Source organism: Pteropus vampyrus, unplaced genomic scaffold, assembly GCF_000151845.1.
Source record: "Pteropus vampyrus isolate Shadow unplaced genomic scaffold, Pvam_2.0 Scaffold68, whole genome shotgun sequence".
NCBI lineage: Eukaryota > Metazoa > Chordata > Mammalia > Chiroptera > Pteropodidae > Pteropus > Pteropus vampyrus.
Window position 1 is genome coordinate 2100375 of NW_011888849.1, and position 16724 is coordinate 2117098.

General features: G+C 33.1%; 1 protein-coding gene across 1 annotated transcript in view; it reads right to left on the reverse strand.

Annotated features, from left to right (window-relative positions):
* Window positions 1-204: 204 nt before the first annotated feature.
* Window positions 205-16724, reverse strand: part of TNKS2 (tankyrase 2) — a 44942-nt gene continuing 28422 nt past the window's right edge. Inside the window, exons 18-26 of the mRNA XM_011361577.2 lie at window positions 15702-15954; window positions 14766-14848; window positions 13580-13700; window positions 10748-10845; window positions 9824-9898; window positions 7722-7827; window positions 5898-6084; window positions 3412-3568; window positions 205-2583 (exon numbers count right to left, since the gene is read on the reverse strand). Of these exons, the coding sequence (XP_011359879.1) occupies window positions 2521-2583; window positions 3412-3568; window positions 5898-6084; window positions 7722-7827; window positions 9824-9898; window positions 10748-10845; window positions 13580-13700; window positions 14766-14848; window positions 15702-15954 (1143 nt within the window). The 3' untranslated portion in view covers window positions 205-2520. The remainder of the gene's footprint in view (window positions 2584-3411; window positions 3569-5897; window positions 6085-7721; window positions 7828-9823; window positions 9899-10747; window positions 10846-13579; window positions 13701-14765; window positions 14849-15701; window positions 15955-16724) is intronic.

Genomic DNA, 16724 nt, shown 5'->3' on the forward strand with positions numbered 1-16724 from the left:
CAAAAACATATTCCTCTTTTTATGCTAAGACAGATTTCCCAGGAGTGAGCTTTAAGGTCTGCCAAAAGTTGTGTTGGATAGAGTAAATGTCTAAAAGCATCTTATAGCTACTTTCATCTTAGAGCATCTGAGCAGGTATGATCACAACAGTCAATATTTCACCCTTTAAACTGCACTCTATCACTATCAGACTCAAATACATGATTTTCCTGAAATTGTGGTTTATTGTAATCTTAATCCATTTTCTCAAAGACCATTCAACACATTTATACTATTCCAGTAATTACCATGCTACCCAGAAAAACAGGTGGACAGTTTATTAAGAATTAAATGAGGGTATGGAATGTGATATAGTACAAGTAAGACACTCAAGATGGGTATAATAGTACTACTCACACAAAAAGTTAAATTTCACTTCAAAAAAAATTCACAAAAGAAAAAGCAATTCCATCATTATAAAGTAAAATATTTCATGCAAAAACTCCAAAAAAATCCTGTAACCTCCCAACCCCCCACAACAAACAAAAGCTATCTGAAAATACTGCCATGCTAGCATATTAACCACAATATAATCATCCACAGAAAAACAACACACTAATTAAGCAATGGATTAGATGAAACAACACAGGCTGCAATATCATAAATTCATAGACCATGATAATTTTACATGATAAGTAATTCCAGGGTAAGGATTATGGGATAAAGGTTGAGAGATAAGGTGTGTAAATATAAACTCCATTAACTCATCTCATTATCTTCTAATTATAAAACCTGGAAGCTTCCAGAACCTGAAAAATTATGTAAAATTTGGCATACTCCATTTGAGTTCCAAGAAATGACTTTAGGATCATGTTTGCAATTATTAGAGAGCTGTATAAAAACACTTCAAAGTCAGCAATTGACCTCTTAAATAATAATCACAATTTACATCATAGAAACTCCAGATATGCATTTACTCTGATTAACTCTTACGCAAGACATAAAACATGATTTCTAGCACTTTATGTACAAGTTACTGGAAAGGGCCAGTTATTTAGAGACTGAGTAAAATGAAAAACAAAGGTAAACTGTTACAGAGTGAATGAAAATGTCCTCATTTACAAAGACTTAAGTGAGTGAAAATCTTGCCTTGACTTTCCAGGCAGCTAGAGTCAATAGACTGCCAAGCTTTAACTCGTTTCTGTACCAAGATACTTTAGCATATTTCATGAAAAAGATAGTCTACATTAGAAAATAGGAGTGGCATTTTATGGGATAGCATTCCCCCCAAAGCTGCCAAACAAGCCTGGTCACCATGTGATGCACAAAGTACATTTCCAATTGGGTGTAATGTCATGAAGCAACCCAAAGCAGAAGCACCTGTCTCACCTGCCCATTCAGGAGGCCAGGAGAGAACTGGGACATCTGCATTTCATGTTCTGAGTTAAACTTACCTATGGTGTATAGATTGGCTATAACAGTAAGGCCAAGGAAAAAGAACAAGAAAAAAATACTTAGGACAAAAAAAATCACGCACTCCTATTTGTTATTTTTTCCACTTAGATTTGCAGTAATTAGAACATATTGGAAAATTATTCAAGATTACCCTTCCCACCTCTGAATTTTAACTTCCTATTTATATTTCATGAAAAGAACACCACAATTGTTCAGTGGCAGGATCTAACCTCTCTAAAGAAAAAAAGCACTTGCTCTAATTTTCACAAAATAATGAGCAATTTTTCCAATGTGAAACCCAGAGTTTGAGGCCAGTAAAGAAGCGTCTTTAATAATCAGAACTATCATAGTTAGAGTTCTTTGGAATGTATCTTATACATACAAAGGTAGCACAAGTTAAATCCCCAGAGTATTCATGAAACAGGTTCTTAAATGGGAAAGATTTCTAAAGAGATAAATGCTCTCAACAGCAAATTAAATGTGATACAGCAATCTTCCCCAACTGACAAGCATAGCCTCTGAAATCAAATGTAAAGATCACTCAATCATGATGATGCAAGATGAAATACAGATGAGCGGTACATATCAAAAAAAAAAATTGTAAACCGCTGCAGTTCCGAAACAGTAGATTTATATTACAAAGCCATGTAAATAAATATTGGGCTAGTACAAAAGCTCTTATTTACAGTTTTACAAATGAATCTGTATTCAGTGTAAATGCTGTGTTTTAAAGAACACAGTACTGTATTAGTAAAATGAGTTCTGTTGAGGGGATTACAGTTTCTGTTAGAATCAATGCATAACATATAAAAGATTCAAGTTAACTGTTTATAATTTAGTACAGACAAACCCAGTTTAACCTGGAATGGCATCTGTTAAAGTGCTGAAAAACAGGAAATATTTAGAAAACACTGTACATCATTAAAGCTTTATCGAGTCAGAATGTTAAACTTCTTTCACATTTTTTATCCTTTTTGCCACAGGCTTGTGAACAAGATGATTTTTCTCGACAAAGGAGTAAAAATTTAAGAGGCCACCAGCTGCTTAGATGATTTTAGGTTCAGTGGAGTTAGTTTCCTAAAGCAATTATCCATCAACCATACCTTCAGGCCTCACAATCTGGTAAGTAATTAAATATTCAGGATAAGCCTGGAAAAGAAAGATGAATTGAAATATTGGTCAACAAATTTTTTGAAAGGAGACTTACCATAAGGATTCTTAATCTTTAGGGAAGAGGTTCTAACTTAGTGCTGTGGATCAGAATCATATAAGAACATTTTCTCAAAACATCCTTACCTTGAGTCCAATCCCTTAGATTCTGAATCGGCGGGTCTATGACAAGTACTAAGTATGTGTTTGTCTGTTTTTATTAAGTTAGGTGATTCTGATACATATCCTCAGTTCAGAACACCATTCTAGAGATGTCTTTGACTGGATTTATGTCACTAAGAGCAAGAAGGAATTATACATTTCTTTGCTATACATAGGGTAACTATTAAATATAGGATTCTGATTATATTTTAGAGAAGCTAAAAAAAAATCCAGGGTAAGTGGGCAAAATCTGAATAAGGTCTGTAGGTTAGATATATCAATGGTATTTTCCTGATTTTGATAATTTTAAGAAATGTCCTTGTATTTAGGAAATATACACCAAAGCATGTATTTAAGAGTAAAGGAATTGCACTTCAGCAGCTCATACACACACTTGGGAAAAAACTCATACACACACTTGGGAAGGAGAGAATGATAAACGAGAGACTATTAAAACATTAACAATTGGAAAATCTGGGTAAAGGGCATAAAGACATTTCTCTTTACTATTTTTGCAACTTTTCTCTAAGTATAACATTATTTTCAAAGTTAAAAAGAAAGCCAGTTCTTAAGGCAAGATATCTTGTCAATTTAAGAAATTAGTAAGAAGAGGTTAAAGAATGGCTCCAAAGCATTTTTCAAGATGAACAAATAAAATTTAATTACCTGTTCTCCTCTGTAAATAACATATTCAGCTAATGCTAGGCCATTTACGCTGGGTCGACCAGTGACTGAATGATGTCCTGGAGGAGAATGTGCCATTTTCATTGCACTGAACTGCAGGAAAGACTTTCCCAAGGTTACCCGGCAAAAGAGCAGCTGCCTATAATGTGAAAAGAAAAAGATCTCCCTGAAGATAAGGTAGTATGTGACAATTTTATTTGTGTGCACTGCATGAGCTTTTTAATGTATTTATACATAAAAATTTGAAATCCATTCTCTTCTTTTAATTCTACTACGACCATTAAGTCTAAATCACCAAAATTTTCACCTGGACTACAACATGTCTTAATTTCCAAACAACCAAGCATTCTGCTCCAAAGACAGTTTAGAACACTGCTTATTGCAATGGCTTCTGAACGAGTCTTCCTGCTTCTATTCTAATTCCTTTCTAAACTATTTTCCATCCAAGCAACCAGTGATTTAAGGGAAAAAACAACAAAAAATATTAATCAGATCACTTTTCTGCTTAAAACCTTTTAGAGGCTGCTCACTGTACTTAGAAGAAAATCCAAATTTCTTACAATGGCTCCAAATTTTCTAATCTTACCTTGTATTCATTATGTCCCAGACACATTAATTTTCTTTCTTCACATGGGTCAAACTTTCTTATTTTTACCCCATGGCCATCACACATGCTATATACTATTTCCTCTACCATCTAGAATGGTATCTATTCTACCACTCTTCAACTGGCTAACACTTTTTTTTTTTTTCCTTTTTGGCTAACACTCATTTTTCAGGTTTCAGCTGAAATATTTCTTTGAATAGGTCTTCCCTTACCAGAAGTTTAAGTAGATTATTCTCCTATTCCCCTCAGGCATATGATTGGCCTTCTTTAGTACCAATACCACTCTCTCTCTCTTTTTTTTTAGTTACTTTACTGTTTCTATCTTTTGTTTTCTTTTCTTTTTAGGGGAGAGAATAGGAGATTTTGGTGGACCAGTTGATGATTCTGTTCTCCAAAGAGAGGCTATCTATACTTTTATTCTAAATATGCCCTTTGGAAACCTTCTTAGCATTTCTAATAGATTTTCTATTATAGTCACAATCAGCCCCTAGATAATACAGAATACAGAAGTCTTAATTTCCAAACAACCAAGCATTCTGCTCCAAAGACAGTTTAGAACACTGCTTATTACTAATAATCGGAAATATTTAGCCTCCAGATAACATGACAAATAAAAATAGCAGTGTTCAATTTACAAAATCTCAAGAAATTTTAAGTCTCCTAACCAGTCCAATTTATGATCTAAAATAGAAGTGGGTGGGAGGTCAAACCCAGCAAGGCAGACTTTAATAGACATCTATATAAGTCTAAATTTTGGGGGAAAACAGTAAGAACAAGAACAAAACAAAATCGACAGACGCTGTTTCTCTCCAGGACTATAGTTCTTACTTTGGCAGCCTTTCAAAATCAGCTGGGAAGTCTTTAAAAATCCTAATGTCCAGACCATACCCCAGACTAATTAAATGAGAACCTCTGAGGGTGGGACACAGGCATTAGTAGTTTTTAAAGATTGCTGAGTGATTCCAATGTGCTGCCAAAGCTGAGAACTATTGCTCTAGGGATGTTTCTAGATCAGTGATCATTAAGTGTTAGTATCACCTGGGAACTTGGTAGAAATTCCCAGGGGCTCCTATCCCAGACCTACTAAAAACAGCAACTCAAGAAGCAAGGCCTAGGAATCTGCATTTAACTAGCTCTCTAGGTGATTCTGGAACTAGCTAATATTTGATAATTACTGCTCTAGATCTTTATAAACAGTGCCCTAACTAGGATAAATCTCAATAATTAATCTTACTTGATTTTTCAAATGGCAAAAGGTAATTTCTTTATCTATGAGGAATTTATCAACTAGAGCCAAGTTATTTGAATGATTTTAACAACTGAATTAGATCAGGGTCACAAAAAGTGGGAGGAAAACGTGCAAAGTAGTTATTTGATAATAATATGCTTCCTAAAGGATTGATGCATTTTATTATAACTTTTCAGGTAGTAATATCATAAATTCAGGGTTAGGATATCATAATGGAAGAGAGATTCGCTCATGAAGTCTCACGAAATGATTAGGCTTGGCAAGTAATACCATCTTAGAATGTGAATACTATATTTTTAATGAGTCCACAGTCCTAAAATATTCAAGAGCCACAAAAATCTTTCATACTCAGTATTTCTTTAAAGCACCAGATGGTCTAATAATTAAATGAGTTAAATAGATCAAATGCATGGAACTGTTCTTGGGCCGTAAAGTTCTTTTAATAAATATATGCTATTATTATAACTGGTGAGAGCCAAAAGCAACCTGCAACACACCTAGCTTGGATTCGTAGAACTGTCCAAGATAATGTCTTGCTTCTCAAAAATTTCAAATATGAAATCAGTTCTAATTGGATTCTTATAAAAAAAATGAGAACAAGTGATCTCTTACCTGTGGCAAATGTAACAAGATCTGTCTTTGTGAACTGGACACCCGGTACCTCCTCCAATTCCATATACATACTGATTGCTTTTGGAAGAATTCTCAGCAAAATAAATTCCAGCTCCAAACATGCCACCTATGTAGGCATGCCTTTCGTCAAAGCCTTTGTGGATAATTGCATTCACAAAGGGAGACCCTAAAATACATATAGATGGATAATAATTTAAAATCATCTTAGAAAAAGAAAAAAAACCATAAAGACTCTAAGAAGTTAAATTCTTAAGCATACATACACCACCACTACGACAAAGCAAAATCAGAAAACAAGGGTAGCAAGTTAATGGCCAGCTGGTTCACTAGTTTAAATAACTATTTTAGAGGAATTGCTAATGTCAATGTTTCTAATAGGGTGGTGGTTCAGATACCAAAAATAAGGACACATACAGATTCAATTAGAATATCAGATCACTTGAAACATCAATGCTAGAGTTATCAAATTCCAGACCCCAAATCCATACAAATCTAGAACCAAGGGTCTTATAACTCATCTGAAATAAAACTGGTTACAATTAGGTCTTACAATGACACGCATGTCTATGTACTCTGTCTTTTCATGTTCATTCTCTTCTTTATACCTCTTTTCTCTTATTCTTCCACTTCTCTGCCTTTCATCACCTGCTATATTAGATTCCATCTAAAATGTGGTGTGTTCCTTCCTTCCTTGCACATGTGCCAAGACGGGAAGTTTAGCCAAAGGGGAGGAGATACTGAGCATGGTAACCAGGCCAGGGAGTATTGTGAGGGTGGGAACTAAGAAGAGCCAATATAATACAGCTAACTGCTTCATCAAAATGAGTGTCCCTATTCACAAAGAGAAAATACACAATTCTAATTTACAGAAATACTGAATACAATCATTTATTTGAATTAATTTGGAAAAGCCAAAACCATTCATATTATAAAACAGAAAAATCATTCAGTATAACCACAAAGTCAATACATAAATAAATATTATGCTCTGTGCCAAGAGGTTATCATGATTTTTAGGAGTTTAGAATGAGAAGTACCACTTAGATATTACACACAAATTCAGACTGCTACAGAGTCTCCAGGGATTGTGAAACTTACATGCTGTATTTTATAGAACTTTACAGGTCTCTAAATAAATTTTCTGTAGTCGAAGCCCAGTGGAAAAAAAAAAGACTGTGGCTACTATGGGTAATGTGCTTGAAGACTTGATAAATACTACATTAATATCTATATTTATATCTATAAATTTGAAAGACCAACACCTGCCAACTTGCAACATAAAAAAATACAAGAAATGTCAAGAATGTAAGTAACGGTGTTCTCAATTCAACAAAAGTACTCAGAAAACATCACAGGTTCAATGATGTTTCATTAATTTAGTTTCATTAATTTAGTTCTTTTAACAATGAAGTTAAATGTAGTTTTGACAGAGTGCATACATTCTTCTGAGGTGATTCACAGATCTTATTTTAATTTTAATTTAGTAGACTAGTTAAAAATAAAACAATTTCTTAGTGATCACAATAAGCAAAATCTACTATTTAAAGAAAAAAGGAAAATAGGAATAGTCAATATTCCCATTTCTATTTTTTCTTCCATTAAGTAATCCTATTTATAAACTATCCATTGTAAAATATACAAATTCAAAAGAGGTTGATAATACTAATATAAACGTAAAATTTACAGAAATGTTTATTTTTTAAAAATGATACGAGGAATATACAGATTATTATTTCATACCTGACCAAAAACTACCCTAATGTGGAGAAGCAAGGTGGAAGGGTTGGGGAAGAGGAGTCTTACCATGAAATAGCATTCTTTCATTTGCATGGTTGTGGTTTTCTTCAGAAACTTCTTTTCGTCTGTGAGTATATCTTTCCCACAGTTTCTTATTACAAACTTTCTGAATCTATAAAAAAGAAACCAAAAAAAACACATCTTTAGGTCATAATACTTACTTACTTGTTCCTCTTAACCAAAAAATGGGCCACATAGCCAGAAGAGACAAAACTTTTCTCTGAAATGTAAACTGTGTTATTTTAGTAAACTAAAAATACTCTGTTCCAACCACAATATGGAAATATAGCTACATTTTGGAAATAGAAAATTTCAAAAGGAAAAAAGCTACATATGGCCATATGTGAAAGTTAATAATACCATTCATTAAAATACTTCCATTTCATTAATTTAGTTCTTACTAACACATCTCCAAATCAGACATGTTGAGTTCTGTATATAAGTATTAAAAAGAGTAAACAGTATTCCCTCGCTGCTTTATCAGGCTCAAAGTACTATCTCTACCTGCTCTTGATTAAAAATACTTGAAATAGTCACACCAAAACACATTCTTAAAACACATACACACATAACCCTACTTTTTCCTCTAGCTTTCCCTACCCCTCCAATTTTTTAAGTTTTTGTCTGGAGAAGAGTTAAAGATGAATGCTGGTTTCATTTGGAGTATTTCTAGGATCAAATTTCATAATTCTAGAGCCATTTATTAAGCTGTGTTTAACATTGCTACAGCCCCCTGTTGGTCCTAAGCACATTGGGGTCTGATGGTTCTAGTTTTGGCTCAAAATAATTCAAAATATTGCCACAGACAATATCAAGGAAAACAACAAAAAAAAAAAAACCCAATTAAGGTAAAAAAAAAAAAAAAGGGAACAAAAATAAAAGTCTTACTGAAAAAATTCTCATTAAATATTGCATTAAAATACCATTATAGAGGAAGAAAACGGAATACTTTCTCAAATCCAACTACAGGCATACCTCAGAGATATTGTGGGTTCGGTTCCAGACCACTGCAATAAAGCGAGTATCGCAATAAAGCGAGTATCGCAATAAAGCGAGTTGTAATCTTTTTGTTCGTGGAGGGTCTTGCCTTCAATTTGTAAAAAATGCAGTATCTGTGAAGCTCAATAAAGCGAAGCGCAATAAAGAGAGGTAGGCTTGCATTCTGGAAATCAAACACTTGCCGTCGCCCTTAACAAACTTCTACATGTTGTTACTGTTACAAAGTGGACTTGACTGAAAACTTGCCTGTAATAGGCATAATTATTTATCTTGTTAAAAATGATTATATATGTCCGTGAATGGAAATATTAAGATGTTATTCATGTCATACTACGATATAAACTAATCAAAAGGAACTCCCAGAAGTATGAAACTTTACCTGAATGTGTTTGTTTTAAATCATCTAATTTCTAATAGTATAAATATAGCATTTCAACTATAATTTTAGTATTCACTAACTCTAAAATATGACATCTAATATTATACTCATAATAATATACTATTGTGAAATGGTAATACAATAGCTGAAAGATGATACGATTCACTTTTGAGTTTAAAATTTAGGTATTAGATATCTGCATTTTAATATTGATGACCTTATTTTTATGATGATTAAGAATATATAAATGTAATTATAAAATCATTATGTATCTCAAGTTGAGTGTACAGTTAAAATTATAAATGGGATATGTATGGTGACTCATCAAAACCAGTAGTCATAGTTAGGACAAACAAAAAAAGCATTATATAACTATAAAGACGGGGGTCTTTTCATGAGTCACAAAAAAAAATTCACCTTTGTTACAACAGAGGACCTTAATAGTTTATATGAAATCCTAAACCTACAGGAGTTTTCATTACCCCAAGATAAAGCATAACCCCTAAATTTGAGTATGTTCAAAAAGTGCTGAACTAAATTACTGGTTATAAAAATAGTACCAGTTTTGAGAATCTTAACCTTCCAAGGATGTACTGTTTCCCAAAATACCCACTGATGCCTCGTCAAAGACTTATTGGGCTGAACAGATCATCGCGTTCTTATGAAAGTTAATTATAACTTTGGGCTTTGAAAACTATAGTCTCAGCAAACTTATCTTTACTAACATTACCTTGAGAATATTGTATCTGTTGAAGATTCCACCTGCATGACCTCCATCTCTGTGCTCTCGGACTGTACTTTGCATCTGATGGAAAAATATTTCAAATATATGTCCATTAGCTTTTATGTCTTTTTTAATTTGGGGAACACAGTTCTTAACTCATAGAATTCTATTTTTGAGAGTATAAAATATGGGTTTTTATAACTTTGTTGTTTAAAGAATATGAGTTCTATAAGTTCACAAGTACTATTTTTTAGCAATAGATGTTAGTACGCTCAACTTGAAAACAGTATTTATAGGTGAAAACCATATAATGCAAACTAAAGGAAGAAAAAGAAACAACCGGATACATAGGTGAGCTAATCAAAACTAACAGCTTGACATACTAAAAAATAAAACATATTTGTTCCTATTTGTTTTGCTCTAATAAAGCGCAATTTGCATTTCATTAAGAGTTGGAGTTTCTTGAGTTTTAGAACTAAGTCTCAATTTTATATCTTCTGAGCTCAACTCAAACATATAGGGTATACATTCTTCAACGTGTAAGGCACTATTAGATTTCAGCGAATACAAGAGTTTTGTGGGGGAAAAGCTAGAAGAAATAATTTCTGGATATGTAGCATCCACATGTTCTGGGTCTTGTCTGAGTTTCGGGCTTCGCAACTGCCTTTGTGAAGGAAGAGAACATTAGTATTCCCCCCCTCCCCTCACCCCAATGACAGCAACTTCTTCTCCAACGGACTTCTGTAGTGCTGAGTCAAGTTGCTGGACTTAAGGTTTACTGAGGGAGTGTATCTTAAATGATTTTGAAAGTTTTCCAGATGGTATAAAGAGTTAGAAATAATTTAAAAACTCTACTACTTTTTCAAGTAGATGGAAACCTCAGGAAACTTAGCTATTGAACCAACATTTATTTAAGGTATATGAACATACCTCTTCCTCCACAGACTGAAACTCTTTATCATCAGGAGACAGATCTATGAGAATTGTTCCACTTCCAGAAGTGTTCAGAGTTAAGTATGGGTTAAGACCTATCAAGTAAAATTTGAAAGTAAAAAAAAAATTGCCAAAAAAAATTAACACCAACCAAAAATAACCATCTGATTTATCTGATGCTTACTACCGATTTAAAAAAACTTTCTAGATTTCACCAGTTTTTTCCCACTAATGACCTTTTTCTGTTCCAGAATCCAAACTGGAACACCACACTGCATTTAAACTACTAATTTTTGACCTGACAAGGCATAAGGTTTTGTGGGAATAGTTCACAAAATCTTTTTCTTTTTTCTAATTCATAATGAGTTTGCCACACATTTTCTTCCTAAAATTATTTCCTTTACTAAATGTGCAACCCTTTCAGCAATCAGTCCCTTTGTTTTTTATAACTACAAGAATTATGAAACTTGCATGGCCTAAGGTAATTTAAAATTGTCTTAGAATGAGAAGTCCACAGAATTTATTAACTACAGAATGCTCAGTTTAACCCATAATAAAAATTTTAATTTGGCAATGAATTTGTCATATTTTCTGAATGTTAATAATCATGACAACCATATGCTTTTTTGTATCCTTACTTTCACAAAAGCTTTTTAAACAAAATCTTATTTTCTACTTCTTTTGGTGTATCTGTAACACAATCCTCTTTTAATCTCTACAATAAGATTGCCAAAGCTCCACTGTTTCCCCAGGTAGGGATCAAATCCTTTACTGCTGGATCAATGCATGGCAATTTGCCTCTGGAGATTAAGAGTACTATTCTAGTTCTGAGTTCTGGTCTGAATAACCAGACTACCACCAACATGCCAAAATCTGATGAAGACTTAATGGTATGGCTGAATTACAATGTCTATAAGCATGGAAACTAGAAAGAGGTGAAAATTTTATAGAATAAAGAACTGAACAGAATAAAGACTGTCACACATGCTTGACTAAGATATCTTCAGACTGCCCCAAAGAAAGATTCTTATTAGTACAGAAAGATCGGGACAAGCAATCTATTGACTTGATACACTGAATGACAGCTAAGGCTTTTGAATGACAGCAAGATGAGAGACTGTCACAAGACTGCCATAGATTCCACTTTGCAAATTAGGTATACGGTAGGTATAGAATCCTGGCTTCAAATGAAGATGAGGAGGATGATAACTTTATGAGGCAAGTGACCCTGATGTGCCAGATTAGGCAACATTCTGTGTCATGAGCATGTTTTTCCTTCATGTAGGAATGAACATTATTATCCAATTGTAGCTAGATGTTTCAGAATGACTCCAGCACCACAGGTAGTATGTAGGTACTTATCTCTGCCACTTGGAGGCAGTGTCTTTGTTTCCATCACTGTTTCCTGGGCCTTTCAATGCAGTCTTAATAACTGTGTGCCAGATATTGATGTGTTTAATGTACAAAGACTGCCTGCTTTCCTTTTTTAACCTGCCACTTCCCTAAATGACCCTTCTTATTCCAGTACTCTATCACAATTACTGCCCTCCCAGATCAGTATTATTCTAGTGGTGTCACAATAACAGTTTACAACTAAGGGCTCTAGTTTTTCATTCACGATGCTATTCATATTGTGTAGTAACATCCCATGAAGCCATGGCTTTTCCCTCGTCTTTATCTTATAAAATTTTGTCATGTATACTGGAAATATCCAAGACTATCTCATATTTTAAACATTTTGCCTTAGTCTCTACCAAACAAGTTCATCTACCTTTAAAAAAAATTTTTTATATTAAAATTATTGGGGTAACATTGGTTAACAAAATCGAATCAGTTTCAAGTATACAATTCGACAATATATCATATGTATATTGCACTGTGTATACACCCAAAGTTAAATTTCCTTCTCCTGCCAAATATTTGACCCCCTTTACCCTATCTACCTCCCTGCTGCCACCTCACCTACCTTTATTGATCCTACTCCAAAATTCCAGTTTAAAGCATTCCTAAGCTTGAATCACCTAATTTTTAGAGGTGCTTTTTTTCTTCTTTGAGACATGAACCCTATCCTGGCTAGCATACATTTTTCCCTGAAAATTCCTTAATTTTGCTAGTGGAGTTTTATCTTCAACCCTAATTATACAGCCAGGACTTCAATTATAGGATGCTCTGATCCCAGGGTAAATCATTTCCTCAGTTTAACAATAAAGTGAAAATGTGGTTTTGACACTTAAATTAATTCACATTTTAGTACATAGAGTGTTAACATTTGTTGTATCAATACGATTTGCATTTTCCTTATGTATCAGCATTCAGGAGAAATAAAAATATTATTCGACTTTGTTAAATTTCTTCAGTTACAACATTATTGTTTCTTAGCATTTTCACTGCTTTTAGAATTTAGCTATTTACAACAAAAGACAGATTTAAAAACTATTTTATGGGAAGGCCTGAACACCTAGTCATTACCTACTATATTAACATGAGATACAATATCCAAGTTTCAGATCTTTTAGAATCAAAATTTTAGAGGCAGAATAACTTCAGAAATAACTGAATAGAAATAACAGAAAAAAAGTTCAGAGTTAAAGCAATCCTCAAATTTCTAAATGACTCAGAAATTTTACTTAGGTTCATACAGAAAACAGTAGCAGCTCAGGAAGCTTAAAAGCTGCAGAGTTAAGACCTGATTCCAGGTTTCCCAAATCTCAATTAGTGCTCTTCCTATTAAATAGACTCTCTCTTACATATTATTATCATTTAGTAAACTGAAGAATGCCTTTATGTAAACTGTTAAACCGATGATAGCAATGATTTAAAATGAAATACCTTGTTGTCCAGAGATAAGTCTCTCAACTCCTTTAATTAGTTTATGTCTATGTCCATAAGCATTGATTCCAATCTCCTTCAGCTCCTTGTGCCCCATCTCAACTAATACATCCAAAGTGATCTTACAAAAGAGGATAAAACTGTTTAGAAGACTTACTCATTTAGTGAACATTAATATATTGGTGATCTCACAATATATTAGATTCATACATTTATTTCAAGTTATTTCAAACAGCTTATGAATAAAAATAAACCAGTTGTGAAACTAAAATTGAAAACAAAAATATTGCAGGTAATTAGCTAACTAATTACAAAAAGCGGAGTCACAAATTGTCAAAATTATCGTCTTTTTCATTTATCATAAGACTTGAGAAGAACTAAAGTGCCAAACAAAAATACACTTTCAAATTAACTACATTCAGGTACACTAGTTTATCTTTTCCACCATCCAACATCTTCTATGGTTTCTACAGGATCCAGGCTATGCTAACTGGCCCTTCTGCATCACTGTTCAAACTAACCTTTTCATTTCAAATATATTATTCTCACTTCATGGAACTAAAGACATTCTTTAAAATCCTGTTTTATTTACACATCTTCCATGAAGTTTTCCCTGAATACTCCAGCTTGCGGTAATCTTTTCTTTCTTTGAATATCTAAAATCTATGCCAAATACTTAACTCTTCATGTTCTTGTTATAGCTCCATAACTAGGACAAAAGTTCCTTAGGGTACAAAAGTAAGTATATGTTCTGAACCAAAAAATCAATAATTGTATTCTAACAGAGTACTGTAAATTGGGACTGTTCTAAAAAAGCCCAGATATTAGTTGTCATATCTATATACTTTTCTCTAGTGGCTATCAAAATGTCAGGCTTACAGTGATAGACCAACAGAACTAAACAAATAGGTATCAAGGCTAACATAAGGGTTGAATAAGCTAAACTTTCCATTCAAGAAAGCTCTTTTACTATTACTACCCAATAATCAATTTTTATGTGCTAATAAACTAAACAGGAATGCGAAGATCAAGCCAAATTAGAAGAGTAACTGATTTTCAGTCTCTTAAAAAACCATCCCCTAACTCCTCAAACAAGTTCAATGAGTCAGTGAATTTCAAGTATTTCTACTTTTTTCCCTAAGATTTCACAGAACACCAAACCAAGCAAAACAATCCATCTACTCACCTGTTCTCTCTCAAATATATCCATTAGATGCTCGAGCCCAAGATTCCTTACAAACTGAGTTATGCTAAAATCCACCCCTGGAACTAGAAAATAAAAAATCCAGAACAAAATTTCACATCAGAATTATATCAAAATTATAACAATGAAGCTTTGTGCTATTACTATATACATGAAGAAAATAAAAATGAAGCAAAATATTAATAACCACTTGGGATATAATACTGAACATAACATAAAAACTGCAAAGAGAAAGCTATAAAATATCATCACGAAACAGTTAACCAATGGTGAGGCACTTTCAGGTTAAAAAAAACTTTTCATTAAAAATTTATTTTTAACTGTACCTTTAACATAAGTTTCATACAGCTGAAATTAATGTTAATTTTACCTTCACTAAAAAAAAAAAAGAAAGTTTCTTTCTTTGAGGATGTAAGCTACTTCACAAAAATGCATATGAAAACAAGTTCCACAGTGTTGCTTAGGGTAAGATAAATTTTGACAGGTAAAAGCTAAAGAGAGAGCAGCTTTACAGAGGCTGCACGTATATGTGTGCCTTTTCCTCTTCTTTTTAAAAAATAATCTTCAAAATTCAGTATTTTGACATGGTGTAAAAAGTATTTCATAACTTTGCAATAATACACTGGAAGAGGCAAATAAAGGCATAACTACTCAACTAAAAGGACTTCTAAACCTTTCAAAAAACATATTTACATCTAAAGAATAGGTTAGAAGGATCAAGTTCAACTTGGAAGGAGAAAGTTACATTAGAAATTCTAGTAATAATGTAAGGAAAATAATACAATGATAAATTTTTTAGACTATGTTAATTAATCTGATACTAAAAGTTATATTTAAGGTTAAAAAACAACTTTTTAGCATTCCAAATACTAAATATGTGGCTACGAGTTAGAAAGTTATTTTTGTAGAATGTCTCACCATCCTTTTTCTCCAAACTGGAAGAACCCTCTGTTCCACTTGAGCTAACCACTGAAGACAGTTCAGAAAAACTCCCAGATAAGTTATCAAGACTACTAGCTGCGGAAAGGCTTGATGGGCTAGATGGACCTGAAGACAGAGCATCTGCAGTGGCTCCTGGGCTTCTCACACCATTGAGCACTTGAGGTTTATAACATGAAGGCAGAGCAGAAGGGGGCATGGCTGCTGTCAGGAGAGCACTAACATCATCTGCCTAAGGTACATGTCAGAGAGAGAGGAAATCTATGATTAGCAGGTTTTAAAATTCTACTATATCCAACAGAATGCATTTTAAAACATGACAAAAACCCAGCGGATTTGCACTAGACTTGTTTTTTATATAAAAATTGTAAGATAATTTTTAAATAAAAAAGTGAAGCAAATAAGTGATAGTTAGCTAAACTATTATTAAATATAAAACGTAATTCAGAACATCTCTTCCGAGACACTGAAAATAAAATTGTTAAATGTGGCAAAGCATGAAAAAAAAAATAACTTTCATACTATGAAAAAGCACTGAAATGAATTATAGAAATATCAGTTTAAAAAAGGAAGAGCTTTTAACATTATCACAATTACTCTGAAAGAAGTTAATCTAACCTACATGGATCTTCAGCAAACATAATGATTGTTTATATTTCTTGGAAACTATTCAACGATATATTTTTTCCTCAAAACTGAACATATTTTTTGGGGGGGGGGTAACAAAGATAATCATTTTAATCAAATCTGCTAGAATGAAAAAAATCCCCAAATTTACTGGTACATTAATTTGTTTAATTAGTGACATACACCATTCTTTCACAATGCTCAGTTATGATACTGAGTAATTAATGTTTAGCAAGAAGTAAATCAGTACTTGTTTTCATGGTTAGTCATTTATATCATCCATTCCAATCCTCACCTTTTTCTTCCCCCCCAAATCTGAGGACTCCTATGGCACTCATAGTTTGTATATAACATTCTAAAATAATATTAGCACCA